Source organism: Bufo gargarizans, chromosome 2 (assembly GCF_014858855.1).
Source record: "Bufo gargarizans isolate SCDJY-AF-19 chromosome 2, ASM1485885v1, whole genome shotgun sequence".
Taxonomy (NCBI): domain Eukaryota; kingdom Metazoa; phylum Chordata; class Amphibia; order Anura; family Bufonidae; genus Bufo; species Bufo gargarizans.
In genome coordinates, this window is record NC_058081.1 from 198,891,320 (window position 1) to 198,906,500 (window position 15,181).

The 15,181-nt window shown below is 40.6% G+C and overlaps 1 protein-coding gene across 1 annotated transcript in view; it reads right to left on the reverse strand.

Moving 5' to 3' along the window:
- LOC122927741 (alpha-protein kinase 3-like) overlaps window positions 1–15,181 on the reverse strand; it is a 139,416-nt gene that overhangs the window by 13,323 nt on the left and 110,912 nt on the right. The window contains exons 10-14 of the mRNA XM_044279877.1: window positions 12,687–12,722; window positions 11,812–12,086; window positions 11,452–11,540; window positions 2,858–3,075; window positions 2,513–2,561 (exon numbers count right to left, since the gene is read on the reverse strand). Coding sequence (XP_044135812.1) covers window positions 2,513–2,561; window positions 2,858–3,075; window positions 11,452–11,540; window positions 11,812–12,086; window positions 12,687–12,722 — 667 coding nt within the window. The remainder of the gene's footprint in view (window positions 1–2,512; window positions 2,562–2,857; window positions 3,076–11,451; window positions 11,541–11,811; window positions 12,087–12,686; window positions 12,723–15,181) is intronic.

The window sequence follows — 15,181 nt, forward strand, 5'->3', positions numbered from 1 at the left end:
GCCTATCGGAGGAAGCGGCAGATGTCTCCTCCAGATCTTGACTAGGCAGTAGCTGCTGACTGTCCTCGCTGAAAAGTGTAGCCGAGCCTACAGCATATAATACTTCTCACGCTGAGGAAACTGAAAATGACAGAGGAACGTTCAGGACAGGTGAGGGCACAGGGCCTTCTCCCGGGCCATGCCAAATACGGGTCGTGTCAGAGGAACCCACCGACTCTTGGCTGGGGGTGTCTGAAGTCACTATGACAAAGTCAAAGACCGAGTCAACCATTCAAGCATCACTGGGTTGCTAGTCAAGACACGACTGCTAGATGACACCAGGAGCTCAGGCCTCTCGCTGCGATTCCTGCTGCCATCCCCTTCTTGCGCTGCCTGCGACAGAAACATTTTGGCCACTGCCTATTCCCTTTGACGGGCCTATCACCTGTCTGTCTGACATACTGTATAATAAAATAATTAAATTTAAATAAAACACCCCAAAAAAGCTGTAGTACAATGTTACTTCACCGCTGAACGGCAATTAAGACATAAATATTTTCTGATTAATGAACTCCCCCCCAAAAACATAAAATAACAATCACAATTCACCGCAGAAGGTCAATTAAGACTGATTATTTTTCCTATAACTATACCCTAATGGGGCGTACGTATATTTCCTTTTAATACACCACGTAAATTGATGTAGTACAACGTAACTTCACAGCTGAACAGCAATTAAGACATATATTTTTTCCTATTTCTACACCCCTAAAAAAGAAATATAACAATCACAATTCACAGCAGGTTTCTTTCTCTTCAATACACCCCCGTAAATGGCTGTAGTACAATGTAACTTCACCGCAGAATGGCAATTAAGATGTATTCTTTTTCCTATTTCTACACCCCTAAAAAAGAAATATAACAATCACAATTTACAGCAGAACGGCTAATGGGACGTATGTATATTTCCTTTTAATACACCATGTAAATGGCTGTAGTACAATGTAACTTCACCGCCGAACTTATTTTTTTTATTTTTTTTCCATTAATACACCCTCCCAAAAAAAGTAAAACAATGTAAAATTAACATAGGACGACTAATAGGACGTACGTATCTATCCTATTAATACACCCTGTAAATGGCTGCAGTACAATGTAAGTTCACTGCTGAACGGCAATTATGACATATATTTTTCCCTTTATTTTTTCTCTTAATACACCCCTAAATAAATTATAAAACAATGTAAAATCAACGCAGAATGGCTATGAGGACGTACTTATCTTTACTCTTAATACACCCCGTAAATCGCTGTAGTGCAATGTAACTTCACCGCTGAACACCAATTATGACATATAGTTTTTCCTTTTTTTTCCTATTAATACACCCCACAAAAACAGTAAAACAATGTAAAATCAACTCAGATTCAGCTAATAGGACGTAAGTATATTTCCTATTAATACACCCCGTAAATGGCTCTATCACACAGCACTAGTACCCCAATCACAAGCAAGGTTTGCTGGAATTACTGATGTATCATATAATGCAAACAACCTAAAAGCAGCAGTATAACACCAATTTGGATCCCCAATTAGTGCAGCAAGGTGTAATAGAATCGCTCCTATTACCCAGGTTGTACACTCTCCTATTGCACCCTGTTCTCCTTTTATAGTGTAGATAATGCCCCCCTATCATTTTCCTACACCTTGACTAATCTTTCCCTGAACTTCTAAATTGTTTTTTCAGCACAACAAAGTCTTTCCTAGCAAGCGCCCGCTGACGTCTCTCCCTGCACTAAGTACACTGGAAAATGGCAGAATCCAAACTGGCTGAGGGTATTTATAGGGCTGTGACATCACAGGGCTGGCTGCTGATTGGCTGCATGCACGGTATTGTAGGTGATCCCTGATTCTCAGAGTTCTTTGCTCCATGTCCTAACACATGCAGCAGCGATTAGTTACCACGAAGCGTGAGGAAATTCGCATTCGGTGAGAATCAAATTTTTCCTGAAATTTGGATCGAATTCCACTTTGTCAACTTTAATTCGCTCATCTCTAGCCTGCATATCAGCTTTTTATCAACATATAGTAAAATGCTATAATTAAACCTTGGAGAATCAGGTGGGAATTTATCATTTGCTGTGGTTTTGGTGTCAATTTTAAGTCTGTCTTTGCTTTGTAATAGTAATAATATATTTGGCGCAAGTGCATTGTGGTGTGCAGGTACATCAGGGGTATGCCTGGTATGGAGAGGTGACTTTTTTGCTACTTTATAAAAGGTTGCATATCATAAATGAGACTTAAAAGTGTTTTCATCTGAAATCCTCACTTTTCATTCCACTTCTAAAAGTAGCAAGGTTCATCAAATGTCACAGAATTTGACCAACTGTTACAAAATAATGCACCATATGTCACACACAGGCATAAATTGCAACATTTTTATACCACAAAATTGGCGCAGCAGATTTGACAAATCTCCCTCTGATTTTATTGGTAACATATGAGATGAAGTGTCTGGCACGTTCATTTTACTCACCCTTTGGATTTTGTGGCAATTCCTATATTGGTTAATTTCCACCCCACACCTGAAAAAATATAAAAATGAATGCTTCATACATATATAAAAATAAAAACACTGGGTGAAATTTATCGAGACTGCTGTTTTTAACTTAATCTCCAGGGTGGTGGAGACAGATGCACCTCAATTATTTAGAGGCGCACACAACCTAATTGTGGTGCATGTCAGCTGGTCCATGCGCCAGAATGTGAAAGCTACACTGACTAGGAGCTGGTGTATGACACCACAGTTCTGATGCAGAATGATAAATCTCCCAAACCTCCCCACCACCACCACCACTGTGCCCAAGTTCTTCCTTCTCACCTTCTAGAGTGGTGACAAGGAAATTTCCATTTGTCCACTGAAACACCCAGTGCTGAAAAGTACAGCATTTCTGCTCAATTTCTGTGCTGTTCTTCATGTGTAATTTTCTTGAAAGATCTTGAATGCAGAGCTTCTCAAATTTGCCATCTAGATCCTCTTCTATGGTTGCATAGGGGACATTGTTGGCAGGTCGATAAATCAAGTTCAGAGGTAAAATCCTGGATTAAATGTACACAAGATTACAATGCAGGATAAAACATCTCGGTAGTACAATATACAGTACAATACAAAATACTTGTGTAGTGGTGTTCTTTGCAAAATAGGAGGTCAGAGACAATAGGCAGCCTCTATATAATTTATTTTTATGTAGTTTTGTGTATGTGCAGCAAGATTTTTTATGTGCATTTTCTTGCATATAAAATTTCTATAGCAATTATTGCATCAGCCTTAACATTTTTGTTCATCTGATATGAGGAAAGTAGTATGTCTACAGTCTGATTATCCTATTATTGCTTACATCTTTGCAAACAGGTCACCCATATTTGTGACAAGATTATGCTGCTTGCATGCAAATTCCAACAAACTTGCTGATGATATAGTGATTCTTACTATAGTCATATGTGGGGGGCTACTGTGTCGCAATAATTACAAGATTTCCTCTTTAAAATAAAAATTTACTTCAACCATTTGGGTGCCAAGAGCAGGCCACTGCATTTTGTTCGTGGCTCCCGCTGACCCTTTGACAGTATACTGTCACCAACTAAAAAGATGCAGGTTACAACAGCTCTGACCAGAAAGGAATATAACAATATGTCATTCATTAATCATCTGATTAAAAATAAATCTTCATTTAACCCCTTCCTGACATCTGCTATACATGAGTTTAAATATGGCTCGGCTGAGATGCTGAGACTCAAGTTGAAGCTTAGAGTGAAGGATGCCATAGTCCCACAAGACTCCTGAGGATGCTGAGTACTAGAGAAATGCCGCAAGCCCAGGAGGAGTGGAGCAGTGGATGGGAGTATTAGTGGCTCTGGCTGCAACAGTTATTCACAGAGACAGTCCTCACATCATTGCTCCCTTTGGCTTGGCAGTGATAGGAGGGTGCACCCTTTCTTCCCTGGAGGCACACCCTGATGTTGGGGCTCCTGCCTGATCATAGTTGGGGTGACCTTGGTGTTATGGGCACTGTATGGGTGCAAGACAGTAGATGTAGGTGCTGTGGCCAGCAAATGGTGCTGGAGTCAGTAACCAGGCCAGTTCTAGACAAGTCTCTCTTTAGTAAAGTGCAGAATCGGAGTTGTAGTATATCCAACGGCATCAAAACACAGTTTCAAACAATTTACAGTCCAAATCTTCCCAGATAGTGATGTATGGATATAAACAAGGATGAGTGTTGTAGTTCTTGTAAACTTGTAATTCCCAGCTGAAGGGTAAAGGATAAAGATACGGTGAGGTAGACTATGTCAAAGTGTGAAGGGTGTATTAGCAATGTCACTCTCACTGCAGTAGAGACTCTATCAGATATGGGGCAATGACTGCGAAACAGCTGGCTTTTGTATTATCCAGGTCATATCTCAAGGCCTATTTAAAGGGTTGAACATTAACCTATAAGACAGCTGCCTTACATCTGGTGGCATTAGAGGCAGAGCTTGTTAAGAGCTAATTTGCATACATACTTCCTAGAATTCCAGAGGAGCATGTATGGCCTCCTCACGCCAATTAAGGCACTATCCAAAAGGAGAAATAGTACCCCTAAAATGCCTGAAACAGTGAATACCTTACTGACTCACTTCAGTTCTTGGCCATGCAGATTCTGGACCTTATAGTTCTTACTTTCCATCTTTGCAGTAGTTTGAAAGAGATGGTTTTCTCTTTGTGGATCTCTCAGAAATTGTAATTCTCTGGGATGTAGTCATAGTCCTCTGAGAAGTCAGCACATGTAGCAATCTTCTTACTCCCTCAGCTAACTCACACTACACTACAGAACTAGAGGTGGACCTAAGTTAGGTCCACCATAGTTGCCCTCTTTAGGACACAGGGCGTACAGGTACGCCCTGATGTCCTGGTACTTAAGGACACAGGGCATATCTGTACGCCCTGTGTATTTGAGCAGGCACCTGGGGCCACTCCCCCCGTGTAGAAGATCGCAGCAAACCGCGGGTCAATTCAGACCAGCAGTTTTCTGCGTTTCCGGGTTATTCGGGTGTCTGAGGACCCGATAACCCGGAACAGGATGGTGATCGGTGGTGTGATATTACACCACCAATCACCATCCTGCGATCCTGAGAGGTGATGTGACATCACCTCTCAGGATCGCCTCTGATTGGTAGGTGGGCGGGCAGCAGGACGTTCAAATCTTGGCAACGCTCCTCTCCTCCTCCTTTTGTGTCCGGGGAGCAGAGGAGAGAGGAGCGCTCCCGCTGCACGTGTGGATCTCAGCCAGCATCACCCCATCTGTGCCCCAGCACCCATCCTTGCCCCAGCACCCGATCTGTGCCCCAGCACCCCTCATCTGATCAGCCAGGTAATTAGGGAAAGGCTAGAGATAGGTTGGGCTAGGCAGGGATATAAAAGGGAAAGTTAGTGGGAATAAAAACTTTGATTGCATCACCCTAAACAGGGTGTCTGGGGTCCACAGCACAGCTGTGTGACCCTAGACCCCACAGGGGTGCTGCCGCTTGCCCGCCTGCCCCCCCCCCCCAACTTTTTTGGGGCGCAGGCAGTTATTTTTTTATTAATTTTTTGTGTGCGTATGCTGACTGTGGCCGGCACTCTTAGCGTCCGGTAACTGTTAGCGCATCGCACACCCCACCGCTGATCAACTTCGGACGGTTGATTTGCGGTTTTAAATTTTATTTTATTTTTTCACATTTTTTTCCCTACACACACGCACACTGAATAAAGATTTACACGCACGCACACACACATGCATAAAACACACTGCCCTATGGCCCGACGGACGTTCTCAGCCGAGGAGGCATACGCCCAGCTTGCCTTTGAGTCCGAAAGTCCTAGTGAGGACAAGGATGACCCCACTTTCCTGTTGTCATCCGCGTCCTCCTCCTCATCTAGCGATGATGATGAGCCCCCAAGGCGGCGTGTCCGTAAGAATCTGCTCAATACAAATACCCCGCCTAATCCCTCAGATGAACATGGTAAAAATAAAAAAATTTAAACTGTGCCAAAAAAGCAATTTTTGGGCAAATTTTCCATGTTAATCCGTTTTTTTCCACTAACAAAGTAAGGGTTAACAGCATTTTGATGGCCTTTTTTTTTTTTTTTGCACCATGTCCCATTTGAAGCCCCCCTGATGCACCCCTAGAGTAAAAACTCCATGAAAGCGACCCCATCTAACAAACTACACCCCTCAAGGTATCCAAAACAGATTTTACAAACGTCGTTAACCCTTTAGGTGTTCCACAAGAGTTATTGGCAAATGGAGATGAAATTTCAGAATTTCTATTTCTGGTAATCTTGCCTCACAAAAATGTAATATAGATAAACCAAAAATAATATGTACCCTAAAAATAGTCCCAACAAAACTGCCACCTTATCCCGTAGTTTCCAAAATGGGGTCACTTTTATGGAGTTTCTACTCTAGGGGTGCATCAGGGGGGCTTCAAATGGGACATGGTGTAAATAAACCAGTCCAGCAAAATCTGCCTTCCAAAAACCATACAGCGCACCTTTCCCTCTACGCCCTACTGTGTGCCCGTACAGTAGTTTACGGCCACATATGGGGTGTTTCTGCAAACTACAGAATCGGGGCAATAAATATAGCATTTTGTTTGGCTGTTAACCCTTGATTTGTTACTGGAAAAAAATTATTAAAATGGAAAATTTGCCAAAAAATAGAAATTCTCAAATTTCATCCCCATTTGCCAATAACTCTTGTGCAACACCTAAAGGGTTAACAAAGTTTGTAAGATCAGTTTTGCATACCTTGAGGGATGTAGTTTCTTAGATGGTGTCACTTTTATGGAGTTTCTACTCTAGGGGTGCATCAGGGGGGCTTCAAATGGGACATGGTGTAAATAAACCAGTCCAGCAAAATCTGCCTTCCAAAAACCATACGGCGCACCTTTCCCTCTACACCCTACCATGTGCCCGTACAGTAGCTTACGGCCACATATGGGGTGTTCCTGCAAACTACAGAATTGGGGCAATGAATATAGCATTTTGTTTGGCTGCTAACCCTTGCTTTGTTACTGGAAAAAATGGATTAAAATGAAATTTGAGAATTACATTTTTTTGGCAAATTTTCCATCTCCATTTGCCAATAACTCTTGTGCAACACCTAAAGGGTTAACAAAGTTTGTAAGATCAGTTTTGAATACCTTGAGGGGTGTAGTTTCTTAGATGGTGTCACTTTTATGGAGTTTCTACTCTTAAGGGGGCATCAGGGGGGCTTCAAATGGGATATGGTAAAAATAAACCAGTCCAGCAAAATCTGCCTTCCAAAAACCTATACGGCGCACCTTTCCCTCTACGCCCTACTGTGTGCCTGTACAGTAGTTTACGGCCACATATGGGGTGTTTCTGCAAACTACAGAATCGGGGAAATAAATATAGCTAATTGTTTGGCTGTTAACCCTTGATTTGTTACTGGAAAAAATTGATTAAAATGGAAAATTTGCCCAAATATTTAAATTCTCACATTTCATCCCCATTTGCCAATAACTCTTGTGCAACACCTAAAGGGTTAACAACGTTTGTAAATTCAGTTTTAAATACCTTGAGGGGTGTAGTTTCTAGAATGGGGTCATTTTTGGGTGGTTTCTATTATGTAAGCCTCACAAAGTGACTTCAGACCTGAACTGGTCCCTAAAAATTGGTTTTTTGAAAGTTTCTGAAAAATTTCAAGATATGCTTCTAAACTTCTAAGCCTTGTGACATCCCCCAAAATATAAAATATAATTCCCAAAATGATCCAAACATGAAGTAGACATATGGGGAATATAAAGTAATAACTATTTTTGGAGGTATTACTATGTATTATAGAAGTAGAGAAATGAAAACTTTGGTTTGGAATTTTTGGTAAATTTGGTATTTTTTGAAGTACAATATGTGACGTAAACATGCGCTATTTGGAATGCTCATACCATACATTGCAATACTTGCAGTCTATGGTGATGTTGACATTTTCATATTAAGTCCTGTTGTTAAGCCCCGCCTTGGCAACTGATCAGCACCCCATTATTTTGCTGGGGGAGGGCTATCAGGAGTCACAGGGAGCCCCCTCCCTATCTTTATTTTCAATAAAATGATTATACCTATACTATAACCAAATAAATATGTGACAGCTTGATGCTCTCATAGCTGGCTCTTATTTTTGCATTAATTTAAAATCAATGTATTGTGCAGAATCTACATGGGTAATGGCTTTTAATGCCGCAACAGATTTGCATTGTGTGTTCACACTACCATAGATCGATTGCCGAGCAACTGCAGTTCACATAACCACTGCATTCCTGTATTACCAGATTCTTAAAGGGAACCTGTCAGCAGCAAAAGCCACCCCAAACCGCCAGCATTACCTTCAAGTAGCCGGCAGTGAGTTTCGAATGATGATTTTCTTACTGTATTCAGATGAGGCAGAAAGATGAAAAACAATCTTTTATCCTCCGTCCGCGCTATTTTCCAGTCAGGCTTGAAGTCAAGCGGGCAGCGGCCTCTTTGCTTCAAGTCAAGGTAACCGCGCCCCCTTCCCTGCCCCTTCGCTGTTACTCACAGCCGGCTGTTCGGCATAAGCACTGTCAGTCACAGGAGAATGGGAAGAGAAGGGGGCATGGTTACCGTGACTTGAAGCAAGGAGGCCGCTGCCCGCTTGACTTCAAGCCTGACTGGAAAATAACGCGGACGGAGGATACAAGATCGTTTTTCATACTTCTGCCTCATCTGAATACAGTAAGAAAATCATCATTGAAAACTCACTGTCGGCTACTTGAAGGTACTGCTGGCAGTTTGGGGTGGCTTTTGCTGCTGACAGGTTCCCTTTAAGAATCTGGTAATACAGGAATGCAGTGGTTATGTGAACTGCAGTTGCTCGGCAATCGATCTATGGTAGTGTGAACACACAATGCAAATCTGTTGCGGCATTAAAAGCCATTACCCATGTAGATTCTGCACAATACATTGATTTTAAATTAATGCAAAAATAAGAGCCAGCTATGAGAGCATCAAGCTGTCACATATTTATTTGGTTATAGTATAGGTATAATCATTTTATTGAAAATAAAGATAGGGAGGGGGCTCCCTGTGACTCCTGATAGCCCTCCCCCAGCAAAATAATGGGGTGCTGATCAGTTGCCAAGGCGGGGCTTAACAACAGGACTTAATATGAAAATGTCAACATCACCATAGACTGCAAGTATTGCAATGTATGGTATGAGCATTCCAAATAGCGCATGTTTACGTCTATATGTATATAAACAACAATACATTAATTCCACACTAAAAATGGCTAAACTATTAAAATATGAAAGTATTTATCCACTGACAAAACACAAAAAAGAAATCAAAATGCTCAAATCACTAATTTTGATGAACAATGTGATAGTCATATGTGTCCCAATGTCACCTGCAGCTCACCCTGCAAGAAAAATAAGCTTTCAGAAATCTCTGAAGATATATAAAAATTATATCAATTTAGAATTGTTGTAATTGTACTAACCCACAGAATAAGGTTGATATGTAATTTTCAGCACACAGTGAACATTGTAAAAAAACAAACCCCATAAAACACTGGAGGAAATAAATAAAAAATCAATGTCGCCCCTCGAAGAACTTTTTTCCAGTTTTTCGGTACGTGATATGGTAAATTAAATGGTGACATATACAATGAAATCTTGTCCCACAAAAAAACAAACCCTTATACGACTACGTGAACAAAAAAGTAAAAAGTTATGGCTCTTTGTAGTCAGGGTGGATAAACAAAAATGAATGGTAAAAGGCCTTGTCAGGAAGGGGGAAAAGCAGTACTCACTAAAATATGATTAGCAACTGTGATTGAACCCAAAACATATATAAATCATGAGTATATACAGTGAGAAACAGAAGTACTTGAACACCCTGCGATTTTGCAAGTTCTCCGACTTAGAAATCATGGAGGGATCTGAAATTCAGAGTGGGAATGCACCTACAATGTGAGAGACAGAATTAAAAAAGAAAATTCAGGAAATCACATTGTATGATTTTTAAAGAATTTATTTGTCTTGCACTGCTGAACATAAGTATTTGAACACCTGAGAAACAGCAAGAATTCTGGCTCTCAAAGACCTGTTACTGTGCCTTTAAAAAGTCCACCTCACAGTTAGTCAGATGCCAACTACTACCATGGGCAAGACCAAAGAGCTGTCAAAAGACACCAGAGACAACATTGTGGACCTCCACAAGGCTGGAAAGGGCTGCGGGGCAATTGCCAAGCAGCTTGGTGAAAATAGATCAACTGTTGGAGAAATTGTTAGAAAATGGAAGAGGCCAAAGACGACTGTCAGTCTCCCTCAGACTGGGGCTCCATGAAAGATCTAACCTCGTGGGGTATCACTGATGATAAGAAAGGTGAGGAATCAGCCCAGAACTACAAAGGAGGAGCTGGTCAGTGACATGAAGAGAGCTGGGACCACAGTTTCAAAGGTCACTGTCGGTAGAACCCTACGCCGTCATGGTTCAAAATCATGCATTGCACGGAAGGTTCCCCTGCTCAAGTCATCACATGTCCAGGCCTGTCTGAAGTTTGCCAATGACCATCTGGATGATCCAGAGCAGGCATGGGAGAAAGTCATGTGGTCAGATGAGACCAAAGTAGAACTTTTTGGTCTAAACTTCACTCGTGCTTGGAGGAAAAAGAAGGATGAGTTGCATTCCAAGGACACCATCCTTACTGTAAAGCATGGGGGTGGTAACATCATGCTTTGGGGGGTGATTTTCTGCAAACGGGACAGGGCGACTGTACTGTATTAAGGAGAGGATGAATGAGGTCATTTATTGTGAGACTTTGAGCAACAACCTCCTTCCCTCAGTCAGAGCATTGAAGATGGGTTGTGGCTGGGTCTTCTAACATGACAACGACCTGAAGCACACAGCCAGGATAACCAAAGAGTGGCTCCGTAAGAAGCATATTAAGGTTCTGGAGTGGCCTAGCCACTCTCTAGACCTAAATCCAATAGAACATCTTTGGAGGGAGCTGAAACTTTGTGTTGCTCAGCGACAGCTCTGAAACCTGACAGATCTAGAGGAGATCTGTGTGGAGGAGTGGGACAAAATTCCCTGTTGCAGTGTGCGCAAACCTGGTCAAGAACTACAGGAAACGTTTGACCTCTGTAATTGCAAACAAAGGCTTCTGTACCAAATATCAGCACAGATTTTCTCAGGTGTTCAAATACTTATGTTCAGCAGTGCAAGACAAATAAATTCTTTAAAAACCATACAATGTGATCTCCTGAATTTTTAATTTTTTGTCACTCAGAGTGGGAATGCACCTACAATGTGAATTTCAGACCCCTCCATGATTTTTAAATGGGAGAACTTGCAAAATCAGCAGGGGGTTCAAATACTTCTGTTCCTCACTGCATGTAATATACTATACCTACTCTGGAATCTTTCCAAAGTTGGGGGCACCTCTACATTCAGCAGCAAAAATCTTGCAATATTCTCTGGTTGTGTTCTGAATTTTACATTCCTTAAAGATAAAAGTAAACAAAAAGGTAAAGACACATAAAATTATGGTCATCAGATAGTATATGCTCCTTCACTAGCACAGAGGAACTATATACTGTATATAGGAAGGGCAATGTTGCTCTCATTTACAACATGTATGGGTAGGTTCACATCACTGTTTCTTTTCCGTTCTTATGATCCATCAGAAGAACAGAAAACAAACAAAAAGAAACAAAAAATGAATCATTTTTGAATAATATTTTAGTCTTTCTGCAGTGTTTTCAGACACTTACCTGAATAGTGATATCATAATTCTTCTCCACTAAGGTGCTTTCATTTTTGGTCCCAAAAGTGATAAGGTTTCGTATTTTGATAAGGCAGGTTTTTCCTGACTCAAACATTGGTTCCAACCCATAAATAACTTTCACTCTGCAGGACTTCCTCAGAAATCCTTTTCCAACATGCGGATCTGCCATAACTATCCTTCCAAAAAACTTGTCTCCCCAGTAGCCTGAGTCAGCTAACCCTTTTGCAAAAACCATTGGTGTCATCTCTATTTCTTCTCCAACTGGGAAAATAAAAGGAAATGTGAAATACAGTGAAGTAGCTAAATAAGTAAATGTGTCCTCACAGGTACTGCTTGCATTACTGTAATCACAGAAACATTGATAAGATACTGTTCACACTTTCATCAGAGGCTCCATTAGATTCCATGGCTCTTCATTGTCAAAATAATAGACGCCTTGGGGAAAACAGACAGATGCCATTACAAATCAATGGAGTCTATTAGGCGCTGCAGGTGACAGTTTTTTGTGGGATCTGTCATAGTGGCGTGGCCTTCAGTATAAACGGAAGCAAAAATGTAGATATATAAAAGTTCAATGTATATCTCAAAGTCAACAATCTTGTACTGGAAACAGGTGAATAATGTGAAAATGTGTGATAGCCTTAACAATTAAATAGTGACATCTGTTATTAGCATTACTTATATTCTCCAGACTTATATGGGTTTATTTATTAAGTCCAACATTTTAGTCACCAGTCTTACTACCCCTTGTGCTGGCACATGATGTGATAGATATACGTCAAAAGGTGGGGTATATCTAATAATAAATGACTTCCATAGTTTCTCTTCCTCTGGCTAAATATTGCAGTCCTTATACATTACCTTCAACTTCCTCTTTAGAAATGAATCCAGACAAAACTAAAATACAAACAAAAATGCAAATTATTTTATTGTACAGTAGTATAAAAGATGTTAACATTTTGAAAAATAAAATTACAGCTGTAAATGATATTGAAAATAGTGTAGAATAGGTAATCAATATTAAAATCCCTGAAAACCCCTTAATAAATAATAAAATAGAATAAACAGTATGTATATAGGGCTACTAGTATAGTGCCCTGGAGCAGGGGTACTTTGAAGTCTGGACATTTGCCTCTTTTCCCTATGTTCATTTGCACTTTATTTGTGAGGCTGTGTGTAAAGGGTTAATGAATACTGAGAGACTTATGGGACTTTAAATGAGAATCTGGTAATTTTCTACAGCTGCAATAGTGTTTAAAGAAGGACATGTTTTGGAGGGAAAAATCCAGAATTGTTTATCACCAAAACCAACCAGACTTGTGAATGTCTGGTTTAGCTCTATTATGTCTGAAAATCTGTTTTGGTCTGGAAAAACTGCTGTGTCATTGCTATTGAGTATCATTGAAGCTGTAATGTAAGTCTATAACAGAGAGGAATGGTAATTTTGTAACGGATTGTGCTGAGTTTCTCCACTCTATCCTTCCCACTAGAATGTTCTAGTTTAGCCAGAAAATGGACAGTCAGGAGAGCAGTCAGAACCCCTAGTGTTCTGTAGTTAACGAACAGTGCTTGGAAGAGGAGACTCTGCCAGACTATTGAGTGACCAGAAGAAGACGCTGAGACAAGGATACCACAGACCCTGGATCACTAGCATTTGACCAGAATACCAGCCTTCTGACAGAGAGATGGACAGCTAGCTCAGGCATTTCTTCAGCATCCAACTCTTCTTCTGCCATGAGAGGAGACTGAAGGAGCCAGCCCTATGCCTCGTCTGTATTGTTTTGCACCTGAATTCCTCCAGTAAAGAAGCACCCTGGTTTACTGCAGACCCTGACTCTCTGGACTAATTTCTCATTGGGGTACACCATACCTTACCATCCCTTCCAGAGAGCAGCAATACATGGTGACACCTTGACCCAGGGTAACGTTGGGGCCACCCAAAACCCGGCCACTGCACTAGCGATTTCCCCTAGTGCCAGGGCATGATCTGGCCTTTTGGGCACCCTTGGAAAAAATCCAAGAAAACACACAAACAGACAGGTAAACACTTCATAATCGGGCAGCGCCGGGTACTTTTTCTAGTAAAATATAACTTGTTGAATTTGAGCAATATGAATGTTTTCAGTTTTACTCTTTATAACAACTTTTTTCAAAAATATGTTAATATGATATGTGTCCACTAGATGTCCCTTCTGCTTCACATTTCCATTCAATATGATAATTGCCGATCTAACTAACACCCCATCTAAAGTGTATTTTATATGGAAGTATCAACTTTTAATCTTCATTCAAGCAGTATAATAAGATAAGGGAGACCAAACAACAATAACAAATTGACTTTGTAACAATGTATTAAATAGGGAAAGTCAGATTTTCTTTAGTGGTAAAAATAAATGGCTTTAATATCTGGCACTAGAAACAACCTCAACCAGTCACTGATATCAGCTGGGACACATTTTTTTCTCAATTCTTCTCTGAGGCGTATTCATCTGTGCCATGTCTGAGGAGTTTCTTGTATACACAGCATATTTCAAATCCCCCCTTCCTACAAGTATTGTATTCCATTCACACTTGGGACTGTGGATCCTGTGGTTGTACTTGTTTATGGAGTTGTACATTATATATACTATATATATATATATATATATATATATATATATATATACTATTTATGAATGAGTCTCTATATATACGTGTACTAATAGTCAGGTCCTGGATGTGAGTTGGGCAGAAGTCTACACCCAGTAGACATTATATGTTGGGATCTGGATATATTGTATGTACATACACATTTTAAGCCACATTTGCTTAGCATCCAGGGAGGACAGGAAAGGAGGCGGCTGTGTGTGGTGGTGCACTCTATGTAATGTATTGTATTTGTATCTTTTTGTAATGTTTGTTGCTTTGTCACCTCTATGTAATGATTAAAGTATTTTATATATACGTTTCTGCAAGGGTTGCATGTTACTCATGTGGTGTATAATACACAGAATAAATAGGACAGAACACGGAGATAGATATAAATCTCAAAATTTCCAATAAGAAAAAAAAAAAGCTATATCAGTATGCATGTATATTTAGATGTGTGTTATGCATGGGCAGACTGGGAAGTTAAAGTGGCCCTGGAAAAACCTATAAGTGGTCCCATGTTCTAGGCAGGGACAACAGAAGTAGGCCAGGCCAGCAATACTGTAGTGCAACACAAGATACTGCCCCAGCAGAACCATTAAAAAATACTGGCACCTTCTCAGTAATTGACTGTATTACCATGCTGAGGGCAGTGGTACAGTTGAGTTCAGAAGGGCTTCTGCCAGGTGTATAATTACTTGATGCTCCTAGCATTAATTAATACTTGG